Below are 14,123 nucleotides of genomic sequence, written 5' to 3'. Positions count from 1 at the left end.
ACTCCGACGACACTAAATCGCCCATTTTCGATGGAGTACACTTCGTTAAATTGCTAATGAAAATGTGTGAAAATGTCAGCTTTCTTCTTTATCTTTTCCATCAAGAAACAAAATTCGAACGATTTGGTAAACGGACCATTTTGATATTTAATTCCAACGGATACAAATAAATTCTCTTTAAATTTAAATAAAACCAAAGTAATATTCTTTGGTCATTGCAAGGCAAATCAAGGTTCAGAAGTAAAAATGGATGGCGCTGCAATAGACACTGTATCGGAAGTTACGTTTTTAGGGGTGATAATAGACAAGAAATTAAGCTGGAAAACACACATCAGGCACATACAAACTAAAGTATCTAAAAGCATTTCATATATTAATAAAGCCAAAGGCAGCACGGCGGCGCAGTGGTTAGCGCTTGTGCGGCACAGTTCATGGGAACCTGTCGTGGGTTCAAATCCAGCTCCAGACTTCGTGTGCGGAGTTTGTATGTTCTCCCCTGTGCTTGCGCTCCGGTTTCATGCATTTCAGGTGAATTGGCCGGTCCAAATTGTCCCTAGGTGTGAATGAGCGAGCGAGTTGTCTGTCCCCGTGTGCCCTGCGATTGGCTGGCAACCAGTTCAGGGTGTCCCTTGCCCACTGCCCGATGATTCCTGGGATGGGCTCCAGCATCCCCGCGACCCTAATGAGGATAAGCGGTACGGCTAATGAGATGAGATAAAGCCAAATTCATTTTAAACTATAATTCATTGTATTTAAAGCTAAAAAAATTATTATATCGTTCTCTAGTTTTGCCATACTTAACAAATCTGGGGCAATATTGACAAAAGTTCACTCCTCCAAAAACGTCCAATTAGAACCACACACAGGGTAGGATATCGAGATCATACACATATTTTATTCCTGCAGTCCAAATTATTAAAATTAGAAGATTTGGTAAAAATTTTCACTGCACAACTGCTATTTAAGGTCAACAAAAACAGATGGCGGACAATTATGTTAGCTGGGATCATGTCATGTCAAATAATTTTTTTTTTTTTAAATTTTTATTCCCAAAAAAATTAATACACAATTCTCGTAGATTAAAAAATGTCATGGTCGCCTTGTCGACCGGTCTGCCCCGCCCCCTGGGCACCAGCTGAAGCAGTTCAACTAATCGCGTGTCTGCTATTTAAGGCTGGATTGTGGGTTTTGCGGGTGCTGGCTCATTATATACACATTGTCCGTTCTGTTATGCCTTGTCCTGTTTAGTTGAGTTGGAAGAAGCCTGTGTTTGCACGTTTTTGTTAAAGCCTGTTTGTTCTGTCTTGTCCCTGAGTTATGGACAACTTATATTTTGGTAAATAAAAGTTTTGGATCGTCACGCAATTGAGTTCCCCCTCCTGCCTCCGTTCTGGTCCGGTCACCCCTTCCAACTCGTGACAAAAAAATGCATGTTTGTATGATAGCTCATGTATTTTTGCAACTAGGATGCCCAAATTAATACACACTCTCTCCTACCAAAACAAAAAATGTTTTCTTTTTTTTACGATATGATATATCCCAGAAAACATCCAAAAATTATTCACTCGGAAAGAAAGAAATTATAAGTTAAGGGGCTGTAGTAAATTCATAATCCCAAAGGTGAGAACCACCAGGAAAAGTATGTCTGTGTGTGGAGTCAAACTTTGGAACATCATCATATCATAACTGTTATTATTAATAGTATTTCAATTGTTGTTATATAATTGGTGTGTTTAATAGGCAGGGTTGGGTAGGGTTACTTTAACTTGATTACTTTTAATGACTTTTGGATGACTCCAATACCAAATATGCTCATAAAAGACAAAAGAAACTAAATATCAATAAAGTTACTAAATTTTGTACAGGCTTGGAATACATGGAACGGCAAAAAATGATGTTGGCAAGCGGTTTGGATCTATTTTCATTTTGTTTCTGTCGCATTTTATGTTCGTTTTGCCGGAGATCAAAGAGATCAAAGCCAGGAGGGAAAGCTTACCACGTGTTGGGAGTCATCATTGTATTCATATTGAGTTTCTTTTGTCTTTTATTAGCATATTTGGTATTGGAGTCATCCAAAAGTAATTGAAAGTAATCCAGTTAAAGTAACCCTACCCAACCCTGGATCAAAGCCAGGAGAGAAAGCTTACCACATGTTGTGAGTCATCATTTTATTCCTATTGAGTTTCTTTTGTCTTTTATTAGCATATTTGGTATTGGAGTAATCCTAAAGTAATTGAAAGTAATCCAGTTAAAGTAACCCTACCCAACCTTGGATCAAAGCCAGGAGAGAAAGCTTACCACGTGTTGGGAGTCATCATTTGATTCCTATTGAGTTTCTTTTGTCTTTTATTAGCATATTTGGTATTGGAGTAATCCTAAAGTAATTGAAAGTAATCAAGTTAAAGTAACCCTACCCAACCCTGATTTTATGTAGGTTTTGCCGGAGATCAAAGAGATCAAAGCCAGGAGAGAAAGCTTACCACGTGTTGTGAGTCATATTTAGTTTCTTTTGTCTTTTATTAGCATATTTGGTATCGGAGTCATCCAAAAGTAATTGAAAGTAATCCAGTTAAAGTAACCCTACCCAACCCTGGATCAAAGCCAGGAGAGAAAGCTTACCACGTGTTGTGAGTCATCATTGTATTCATATTGAGTTTCTTTTGTCTTTTATTAGCATATTTAGTATATTTGGTATTGGAGTAATCCAAAAGTCATTGAAAGTAATCAAGTTAAAGTAACCCTACCCAACCCTGGATCAAAGCCAGGAGAGAAAGCTTACCACGTGTTGGGAGTCATCATTTGATTCCTATTGAGTTTCTTTTGTCTTTTATTAGCATATTTGGTATTGGAGTACCGTATTTTCCGCAGTATAAGGCGCACCGGGTTATAGGGCGCACCCCCGAAAATAATTTTTGGTCCTATATCTTCCATAGATAAGGCGCACCGGATTATAAGGCGCTACAATGGGAACGTGGACAAAACAGTCAGATGGTTCAGTCCAACTTATTAACCCCTTAACATTCCCAAAGCTTGCAAAGAAGCAAATACGTGTCGTAGACACGTGCGGATGCGGTGTACGTAAGATGTCACTCAAATGCATCGTTCCATCATTCGGAAGGTTAAAGTCTTGGGATTCAAGAAATGCCAACCATTCCTTAGTTTCTATTTTCTTTTTCGCTCGCAACTTTACTGTGCATATGACAATAAACACTTGGAATTGAGTTGAATTCACTCAACTCATCACAGCAACATCAAAATCGTTCTAAAACAAGACATGTACGGAAACAGTGTCCGTACGATGTCACCAATCACTCAAATGCATTACTATTATTATATCATAACTGTTATTACTCCTATTGATGTTTTCATCCATTCTCGATATTCTGAGGCCTTCGCTCGGTAATTGCTGTCACTACCATCGCCAGATCGGCTTTCTTCATCGTTTTTTTTTTATGTTTTATAAAAGTCGAAATTGTCGAGATCGGACACTGGAAAATCTTGGCGATGATTTTCCTTTTTCAGTCCAATAGTTTGCCTCACTGTTATTATCTTATCCTTCCCGTTATCGCTTTTGTTCTTGGGACCCGTGTTCAGAAGCAACGCGAAAGCGCAAACTAGGGAAAAAATAACTTGGAAAATGACGTACCCCTTCAATCCTTGACGGTCCGGATAGAAGTGGCGCTAACGCTAGGCTAGCTCACGCCAAATCTCATTCGGATCGACTATTTTCAGCCATTTTGTCTCAACTATTTTCGGTCGGGCACCGATTTGAGGCGGTCGAGGACCAGGGTACTACTCTATTTGAATTTATCTTTTCTCTTTTTTCCATTGTGAACGTTTAAGTGTTCACTCGGCATATTTTTTACCCTTTTTAAGTGATTCGTAATAATACTTAACAATTGGTCATATAAGGAAACAACAATATATGGAATATATGGAATAAGTTCAGGGTTGGGTAGGGTTACTTTAACTTGATTACTTTCAATTACTTTTGGATTACTCCAATACCAAATATGCTAATAAAAGACAAAAGAAACTAAATAGGAATAAAATGATGACTCACAACACGTGGTAAGCTTTCTCTCCTGGCTTTGATCTCTTTGATTTCCGGCAAAACTAACATAAAATCAGGGTTGGGTAGGGTTACTTTAACTGGATTACTTTCAATGACTTTTGGATTACTCCAATACCAAATATGCTAATAAAAGACAAAAGAAACTAAATATGAATCAAATGATGACTCGCAACACGTGGTAAGCTTTCTCTCCTGGCTTTGATCTCCGGCTAAACTAACATAAAATCAGGGTTGGGTAGGGTTACTTTAACTGGATTACTTTCAATGACTTTTGGATGACTCCAATACCAAATATGCTAATAAAAGACAAAAGAAACAAAATAGGAATCAAACGATGACTCACAACACGTGGTAAGCTTTCTCTCCTGGCTTTGATCTCCGGCAAAACTAACATAAAATCAGGGTTGGGTAGGGTTACTTTAACTGGATTACTTTCAATGACTTTTGGATGACTCCAATACCAAATATGCTAATAAAAGACAAAAGAAACTAAATGTGAATCAAATGATGACTCGCAACGCGTGGTAAGCTTTCTCTCCTGGCTTTGATCTCCGGCAAAACTAACATAAAATCAGGGTTGGGTAGGGTTACTTTAACTGGATTACTTTCAATGACTTTTGGATGACTCCGATACCAAATATGCTAATAAAAGACAAAAGAAACTAAATAGGAATCAAATGATGACTCGCAACACGTGGTAAGCTTTCTCTGCTGGCTTTGATCTCTTTGATTTCCGTTACTCCCCAAGCCTGCACAAAATTGAGTCATTTTATTCCTATTTAGTTTTTTTGTCGGAATTCCCATCTTGATAACGGACCATTAGAGCATTATTTTTCAACCTTTTTTGAGCCAGGGCATATTTTTTTACATTGGAAAATTTTTTTGCGGCACACCACTAACCAAAAATGTTATAAAATAACACTGAAGAGTATGTTTAATTCCAATATAATTTATAATACCCCCATTTTTTACAGCACAGACACTTAACAATGACATCATATTTGCAGAAAATGATTCGTAAATGTTTTATAACATTTTAAAAAGTGACATCGGATCATTTCTCACGGCACATTAGTGTGTCGCGGCACAGTGGTCGAAAATCACCGCATTAGAGTTAGATTTATTAAACTGACTTTATATTGTTTACTGCTGATTGTTTTTATTTTATTGTTTACTGTTTATATTTGTTGCGCTTCGATTTTAGGATAAATATGTTTTTCAATATTTTAAATTACAACTCTCTGTTCTTCTCCATTCAACTGACTCGAATACTGCTCAGAAAATTTCACATTTTTTGACATGCAACTTCTTTGTAAAGTAATAGAAATAGTTACTTTCCCTGGTAACTAGTTACTTTTATTAGTTACTAATTTTGGGGGAAAATTTGTGAATAATTATAACTAATTACAGAGCAGCACGGCGGCGCAGTGGTTAGCGCATGTGCGGCACAGTTCATGTCTTGGGAACCTCCTGCGTGGGTTCAAATCCAGCTCCAGACTTCCTGTGCGGAGTTTGTATGTTCTCCCCGTGTTTGCGTGGGTTTCCTCCGGGCACTCCGGTTTCCTCCCTCATTCCAAAAACATGCATTTCAGGTGGATTGGCCGGTCCAAATTGTCCCTAGGTGTGAATGTGCGAGTGAGTTGTCTGTCCCTGTGTGCCCTGCGATTGGCTGGCAAGCAGTTCAAGGTGTCCCCTGCCCACTGCCCGATGATTGCTGGGATGGGCTCCAGCACCCCCGCGACCCTACTGAGGATATGGCAACCAGTTCAGGGTGTCCCCTGCCCACTGCCCGATGATTGCTGGGATGGGCTCCAGCACCCCCGTGACCCTACTGAGGATAAGCGGTGTAGCTAATGAGGGGGGAGGTGAGGAAACGTATAACTAATTACTTTTTTGAAATAACATGCTCAATACTGTTTATAAGCTGTCCTCAATATTTTCAAACAACAATTTTATTGTGGCCATAATAATTTAAAATTAAATGTGTTTATTTGTTAATAACATCTATTAGGGTTTTCTTTTATTTTTATTTAATATTTTGATCCAAATAATTCATTTTTTTTTAGATTCTCTCTGTTTCAATTGAGTTTACCATAAATCTAAAGATATAATTTCAGTGCAGAGTGAAGAAATTATAAAAGGAGAGTATAATAAGACTTTTCTTTAATTATGAATTCATTTTGTGCATAATTGGACATTTATATTGGCAATATACTGACACTCAAAAACAATAATTTTCTTCTTTTTTTCACGCTTTTTTTCTCTCTTTCTCCCAAATGGAGTTAAAGGTTCAGTGCAGTGAAAAATGTAATTAGGAAATAGTATAGTGAGACTTTTCTTTAATGATGGATTCATTTTGTGCATCATTTGACATTTTTATTGGCAATATACTGATTAAAGGGAAACTCCAGAACTTTTCTTCTTTTTTTCCCTTCTTTTTTTCTTCTTTTATTTCTTTCTTTTTTCTTTCTTTGTTCTTTTTTTCTCTCTTTCTCCCAAATGGAGTTAAAAGTGTAGTACAGTTTGAAAAAATAGAAAAAAAAAATGTTTTAATAGTACATTTCTTTAATTATGAATTCATTTTGTGCATAATTTAACATTGTTATTGGCGATATACTGATTAAAAGGACACTCAAAAACTTTTGCTTTTTTTCTTCCTTTATTCTTCTTTTCTCTCTTTCTCCCAAATATTAAGCAATAAGTCTTTATAAGAAAATTTTGCTTATTTTGATAAGTAATAAATCTCACTTAATCAAATCCAACAATACTCCCTTATGAGTGTTTGAAATACAATTACATTTGACATCTTTTCTCCCAAATTGAGTTAAAAGTGTCGTACATAGTGAAAAAAAAATGGAAAAAATGTTGTAATAGTACATTTCTTTAATTATGAATTCATTTTGTGCATAATTTAACATTATTATTGGCGATATACTGATTAAAGGGAAACTCCAAAACTTTTCTTCTTTTTTCATTTTTTTCTTCTTTTTTTCTTTCTTTGTCCTTTTTTTCTCTCTTTCTCCCAAATGGAGTTAAAGTGTCGAAAAATATAGAAAAAAATGTTGTAATAGTACATTTAACATTATTATTGGCGATATACTGATTAACGGGACACTTTTCTTCATTTTTTCTTCCTTTATTTTTTTTCTCTCTTTCTCCCAAATATTAAGCAATAAGTCTTTCTAAGAAAATGTTGCTTATTTTGATAAGTAATAAATCTCACTCAATGAATTCCAACAATACTCCCTTATGAGTGTTTGAAATACAAATAAATTGAGAGAAAAGCTGTTTTTTTTTACATTTTACACCTTTACATTGCATATTTGATGTCTATTGCAAAATAATTCTAGAGTTTAAAATGCGTCTAAAGTGTAAAAAAAAATATTTCACCCAATTTCATATGACTTTAAACTCTTCATGCGGTGTGGAAAGTTGAATCAGTGAAAATGTTCCTCTTACCTCAGCCATCGCCGTTCAGTCTGAAGTTTCCTAAGGTTCCAGGTAGTTTGCCATGACCTATCAATCCCTACAAACTAAAGCCAGAAAAAAACTACCTACTAGTGCTTGCACGAGTACTCAGGCAAAATGAGCAGTTTCGTCCCTCTCCCGCTCTCCCTCACCCACACAGGCGTACATCGCACTCAGAAGCCGAAACGCTCACTTAAATACACCTCTACGTCCTCCGGGGGTGGGCGGAGCGATCCAAGTGTCGATATTAGCGATACCGAGCGAGTCCTTGGATCAGGTGGATACTACTGATTTAATATCGGTACTGTCTTCCCGTTTAAGAATAATAATGTTCGTATATAAAGCGCATGGAACTAACTATAATGGCCACGTGATTAGAACAGAAGATAAAAAAACGTTATAGCACATAGAACAAAACGTTTATAGAACATGGATTTTAGTAAATAACCCTAAACCCTAAACCCTAACCCTAAACACTAAACTCTAAACCTAAACCCTAACCCTAAACCCTAAACCCTAACCCTAAACCATAAACACTATCCCTAAGGCCTAACCCTAACCAAAAACCCTAAACCGCAACCCTAACCCTAAACCCCTAAACCCTAACACTAAACCCTAACCCCTAACCCTAACCCTAACCCTAACCCTAAACCCTAACCCCTAAACCCTAACTTCTAACCTCTAACCCCTAACCCTAAACACTAAACCCTAACCCTAAACCCTAACACTAACCCTAAACCATAAACATTAAACCTAAACCCTAACCCCTAACCCTAAACCATAAACACTAACCCTAAACCCTAACCCTAAACCCAAACCCCTAACCCCTAACCCCTAACCCTTAACCCTAACCCTAACCCTAACCCTAACCATAAACACTAAACACTAAACCCTAAACCTAAACCCTAAACCCAAAACCCTAAACCATAAACACTATCCCTAAGCCCTAACCCTAAACCCTAAACCTAACCCTAAACCCTAAACCGCAACCCTAACCCTAAACCTCTAAACCCCTAAACCCTAACCCTAATCCCTAATCCCTAATCCCTAATCCCTAACCCCTGACCCCTGACCCCTAAACCCTAAACCCAACCCCAACCCCAACCCCAACCCTAACCCCTAACCCCTAACCCTAAACACTAAACCCTAACCCTAACCCTAAACCCTAACACTAACCCTAAACCATAAACACTAACCCTAAACCCTAACCCTAAACCCTAACCCTAAACCCTAACCCTAATACCCTAATTCTAAACCCTTAACCCTAATTAAGTTTTTTTTCCAACACTTTTCGACATACTACCCCTCCATACGTATTTTTTTGACATTTTTGACTTTCTGACCCCTTTTGTTTTTTTTTCAAAATTTTCAACATTTTGGGCGCTTAAGACCACTATATCGTTATCGGATCGGTACCTACCTCAATTCAACTATCGAACGCGGTATACGGCAGTTGCGCTTTTCGTAATCACGACACTCACGATTAAAGAACAACGGGAAAAGGTCCGATCGGGAACACCTCGTCAAAACTTTGAACGCAAGGTCGGAAAGTCCTCCGCGATTATTCGGCCGAGCGGAGCTAAGCGGCGTTGTATTTATTCCCTACCTGAGGCTTGCATAGCAAACACGGCCTCAGACCTGGCCAGGATTCGGCCCGCGTCGCTTGTCGGTTTGCCGCTTCCTGGTTCCGACGGCCGTGTATTTGTCCCCCCCTGGGGACAGAATGCGGGAATGACGTTAAAAAACGCAGAACACCAACTCCGAGTAGAACAGGTCACGCTGCCGACCTACATGTTTGTCATTTAGCTCCCTGCGGGTACGAGGAATGGTCGAAAGGATCTGCGAACAAACGGATGGGAGGCTTGGAAAACATTAGGTTTTTCACGTCAAAATTTTGAGCCCTTTAACAAAAAAAAAACCCATAGAACAGGGTTAGCAAATGGACGGAGAACCGAATCAAAAAAATTGACTGCGAGCTGAGGGTAGGACTGACATTTCAAAGGACACATATAGAACCTGAAGGATTTTATACATTTGACTATAAAGGATTTTATACGATGGAATACAAGTTACACTTATGAAGTGCAATGAAGATTTTCACCGAGTAGACTTAAGTTAGAATAGAATAGAATAGAATATAACTTTATTGTTATTGTTACAAAATGGGTTAACATATTGTGACAACGAAATTGGGCGTGACACTCCAGTTTCACACATTCACAGTGAGGATAAGAGAAACCAAGAAGATGAAGGAACAGAGAAGATAAGGTTATAAAACAAAGAGGATAGAATGGAATAGAAAAGAATATACCTTTATTGTCATTGTTACAAAATGGGTTAACATATCGTGACAACAAAATTGGACATGACACTCCAGTTTCACACAATCACAGTGAGGTAAAGAAACCAAGAAGATAAGGAACAGAGAAGATAAGGTTATAAAACAAAGAGGACAGAATAGAATAGAATAGAATATACCTTTATTGTCATTGTTACAAAATGGGTTAACATATTGTGACAACGAAATTGGGCGTGACACTCCAGTTTCACACATCACAGTGAGGTAAAAAAGCCAAGAAGATAAAGGAACAGAGAAGATAAGGTTATAAGACAAGGAGGTTAAGGTTATAGTTATGATTTACAAAATATTTACACAAGAAATGTCGGCACGTAGGATGTTACATACCGTTTGGTATCGTAAGGGTTTGTGCAATTATACATTTGGTGCAAAAATAGTCATCAAGTTCAATAACAGGTCACGCTGTTCCGAATGCAGAATATTTTGTCTAGTTCTGTTGATAACAGGACTCGGACGGAGGACGGCAGGCATTGTTTGGAGAAACGCTCTCCGTTGATTCGGTTGGTCATCGCGGCGCTCTTCTCTGAGATGGTGGAGCCCAGGGGGCTTCATTCGCACGCCCATGTGAGGAGCTGACACACCATCTTGCGGAAAGACGTGGGCCGAGAGGAGAAGCGAGAGACTGCAGCCTCCAAGTTTATGCATACATCGTCCGTAAAGGAAAGGTACGTTCCGTTATTGAGGAAAACGCCCTTGATGGCGATAGTTATGAGGAGGAAGTAGAGGACGATCTACCGTGAATTTCACAATTACGGGATGCTTTCTTTTGACAGACACGTTCGATGCATTGCGAGCGTGATCCTAACTAGCGTGTTAGTACCTTTCAAAGGCACGGTTTGGGATTAAAGTTTTATTATTATTATTAAAGCTTTGAAAACTCTCCCGGTGTACTGTCTTTCCTTGTAAATATGAGTAACCATGTATAATATGTATTTGCAACTGTATATTTTTGTAATGTATTTATTTTAGAGATTTATTCTGTTATGTGTCCTACGAGCGAATCAAAAAGAAGGGGCAGAGCAAACGCGGGCTGATGGGAAGTGGGGTAAAGCTGAGTTACCGGTAGATCTGTCTGTTGTCGCAGCGGAAAATAATGGAGGTATATTTTTCCCACCCTTAACTTTGGAAATATACATTTTGTTTCCTTGGATTATTTTCAACGGGACCCGGACTTTACAAGTCTGCATCATACGTTAATTACGGGTATCATTTTCCATTCATGATGCCGATTGTGGTTTTAAGACTGTCTACTATTTATTTGAATACGATCATTGAACTTATAGCCTGGTCTGGGTTATACGTGTAATTGTGTCACAAGCTGTAATGCGTGCGCACGGAGCTTAAGTAAAAAAGTGGCAAATCACTTTAAAAAGTGGTTGGTGCGGCTTATATTCAGGTGCGCTCTATAGTTCGGTTATTATGGTATTAATTTTTCTTCTATTCAAGCTTCTTCAGTAGATGATTAGTAAAAGAAAAGTCTATAAATCCAAGAGTGTGTGTGGCTTGATTAAAGTAACTATCAAAAACGGTTAAAAGAATTCACCTTAAAGTGAGTGTAGCCAACCTTCAGAATAACTGAACATGGTTTTTCATCCATTTCCTGGCATAATGATCTCAAAACGTATGTAGTGTCAAGACCAGAACGTAGACAGGACCCACTTGCTTGCGTTTCTCTCGGTTTTACTGGGAAGAAGGGAAAGGATAGTACACACCGTCTGTAGATCACTGGTTGCGGGGAGCAGGTTGCTCAGACGCAGAAGTGGTATTTCCGTGGCGGTGTCGAGAGCGGAAAAAAACAGATCAGTAGCCAGGACGGGGGAGCAAAATCGTAGTCGAGATCAGAAAAGGGGTCAGAGCCAGGAAACAGACGGGAATCAGAACAGGAGAGAGTCAGGGTCAAAGAGCTTGCCTAGCGTAGGCTGAGGTTATATTAAATTTGTTAGGTCTATTACCTTACATCTCTGAATAAAACACACAATAAGAGACATTAAATATTTCTCATCAGCAGATGGATTCAGTTCTCAGCCTGATTCTCATCCGACCAGAACTGCAACGGGTTGATGGGGGAGAGAAACATAGCAAGTGGACACCATCGTAAAACAAGAAACGTTAAACAGACCGGAGAAAAATAAACAGGACAATGCAGCAGCTTCTCTTCTCAGGCAAATGGTTGAGTGGTTCACACGGTAATAAAACTCTTTAAAGCAAAGAAAACATTTTACTCAACTTTAGGAAACCCTATATAAGTAAGAGAAATATAATTCCAATTTTAGCTATAACACTGTAGTAAATGAATAATAAATGTATTTATTTGTACACTACATTTGTATAGAATTAAAAATATATATATTTAAGAACAGTGGAATGTTTTTATCGGCCTTTTTTTTTTTTGCAGAAAACTCCATTTGGCCCATCCTCACCTGCAACCTAGACCCCTGCTATTAGAATCCCTCAAATCTATCCGTGGTCACACTTTACCACATACGTGGAGAGAAAATGTTCCCAAATTAAGCACAAAATAACCTTCGCTCCTCTGTTAACAGTTGAAGAGCACTCATTCGGTATATCTACTTTCACCAATGCCTACAAAAGCCCCGCACCTCCTACACGAGCGAGAAATATCATACTTCATGCAGAAAGTGCTCTCTTCAATTGTTTTTCCCCCCTTGGTACAAAAGGCCTCTTTTTTAAATATGAGCATACACTTAATGCACGCTCGCTCTATCCACATCACCCATCTAACTAGGTTTCGATAGATAGATAGATAGATAGATAGATAGATAGATAGATAGATAGATAGACAGACAGACAGACAGACAGACAGACAGACAGACAGACAGACAGACAGACAGACAGACAGACAGATAGATAGATAGATAGATAGATAGATAGATAGATAGATAGATAGATAGATAGATAGATAGATAGATAGATAGACAGATAGACAGACAGACAGACAGATAGATAGATAGATAGATAGATAGATAGATAGATAGATAGATAGATAGATAGATAGATAGATGTCTGGATAGATGTCTAGATAAATGTCTAGCTGGATGTCCAGATAGCTAGATGTCCAGATAGATGTCCATATATATAAATGTCTAGATAGATAGATGTTTAGATAGATGTCTAGATAGATGTCTAGATAAATGTCCAGATAGATAGATAGATAGATGTCTAGACAGATGTCTAGATAGAGAGAAGTCCAGATAGATGTCCAGATAGATGTCCAGATGGATGTCCAGATAGATGTCCAGATAGATAGATAGATAGATAGATAGATGTCTAGATAGATGTCTAGATGGAGAGAAGTCCAGATAGATGTCCAGATGGATGTCCAGATAGATGTCCAAATAGATAAATATATAGATAGATAGATGTCTAGATAGATGTCTAGATAGAGAGAAGTCCAGATAGATGTCCAGATAGATGTCCAGATAGATGTCCAGACAGATGTCCAGATAGATGTCCAGATAGATGTCCAGACAGATGTCCAGATAGATGTCCAAATAGATAAATAGATAGATAGATAGATGTCTAGATAGATGTCTAGATAGATGTCCAGATAGATAGATAGATGTCTAGATAGATGTCTAGATAGAGAGAAGTCCAGATAGATGTCCAGATAGATGTCCAGATAGATGTCCAGATAGATGTCTAGATAGATGTCTAGATAGATGTCTAGATAGATGTCTAGTGCCCAGGGTTACACCACCTCGTATTCACATAGATAGCGAGCCCACCTCCTCTCCGCTTCCCGCAGGCTTTCGTCTCTCTGTCTGCCCTAACCCCGCTGATAAAGTTTGGATTCTAAACAAGAATTCCTTAAGGATCGAACATCTTGATCATCCTCAGTGTCCCTCTCAGGACACTATGTTCTCATATGGTGTTAGGAAGGGATTCTGACCGGTGGTAAATATGTCCACTGTCTCCCTGCTGAGAGATTCCAGAGGGTCCTTTTTTGGGGGCCCTCAGGTCCCCCTAGGTCACTCGTTTGTCATAATGATCTTTGATTCTTGTAGACCAGTGTGCCCAGAAGAATGTCACAGCCGTTTACCTTCAATGAGACTGATGGAGTCCAGGTGGCTTTCCCGTCTTCACGCGTATTCTTTAAGTGTTCCTCAACCGATGGGTCGGACTCAAAAGCAGGTCGCGGACCTGTTTTTGGTGGGTCGCAGGCGTTTTGCTTTGGCGAAATAAGACGAAGAAGAAGAAAAA

General features: G+C 38.6%; 1 protein-coding gene across 2 annotated transcripts in view; it reads right to left on the bottom strand.

The window, feature by feature from the left end:
* Nucleotides 1-7,677, bottom strand: part of LOC148366738 (zinc finger protein basonuclin-1-like) — a 33,390-nt gene extending 25,713 nt beyond the window's left edge. For both annotated transcript variants that reach the window (XM_088333139.1, XM_088333138.1), the window contains exon 1: nt 7,535-7,677. In XM_088333139.1, coding sequence (XP_088189265.1) covers nt 7,535-7,543 — 9 coding nt within the window. In that variant the 5' untranslated portion in view covers nt 7,544-7,677. The remainder of the gene's footprint in view (nt 1-7,534) is intronic.
* Between the last annotated feature and the right edge of the window lie 6,446 nt (nt 7,678-14,123).

This window comes from Urocampus carinirostris, chromosome 4, assembly GCF_059441175.1.
Source record: "Urocampus carinirostris isolate Australia breed hairy pipefish chromosome 4, RoL_Ucar_1.0, whole genome shotgun sequence".
NCBI classification, from domain to species: domain Eukaryota; kingdom Metazoa; phylum Chordata; class Actinopteri; order Syngnathiformes; family Syngnathidae; genus Urocampus; species Urocampus carinirostris.
Note: the sequence above shows the minus strand (reverse complement) of the source record. Positions and strands in the feature narration are given on the sequence as shown.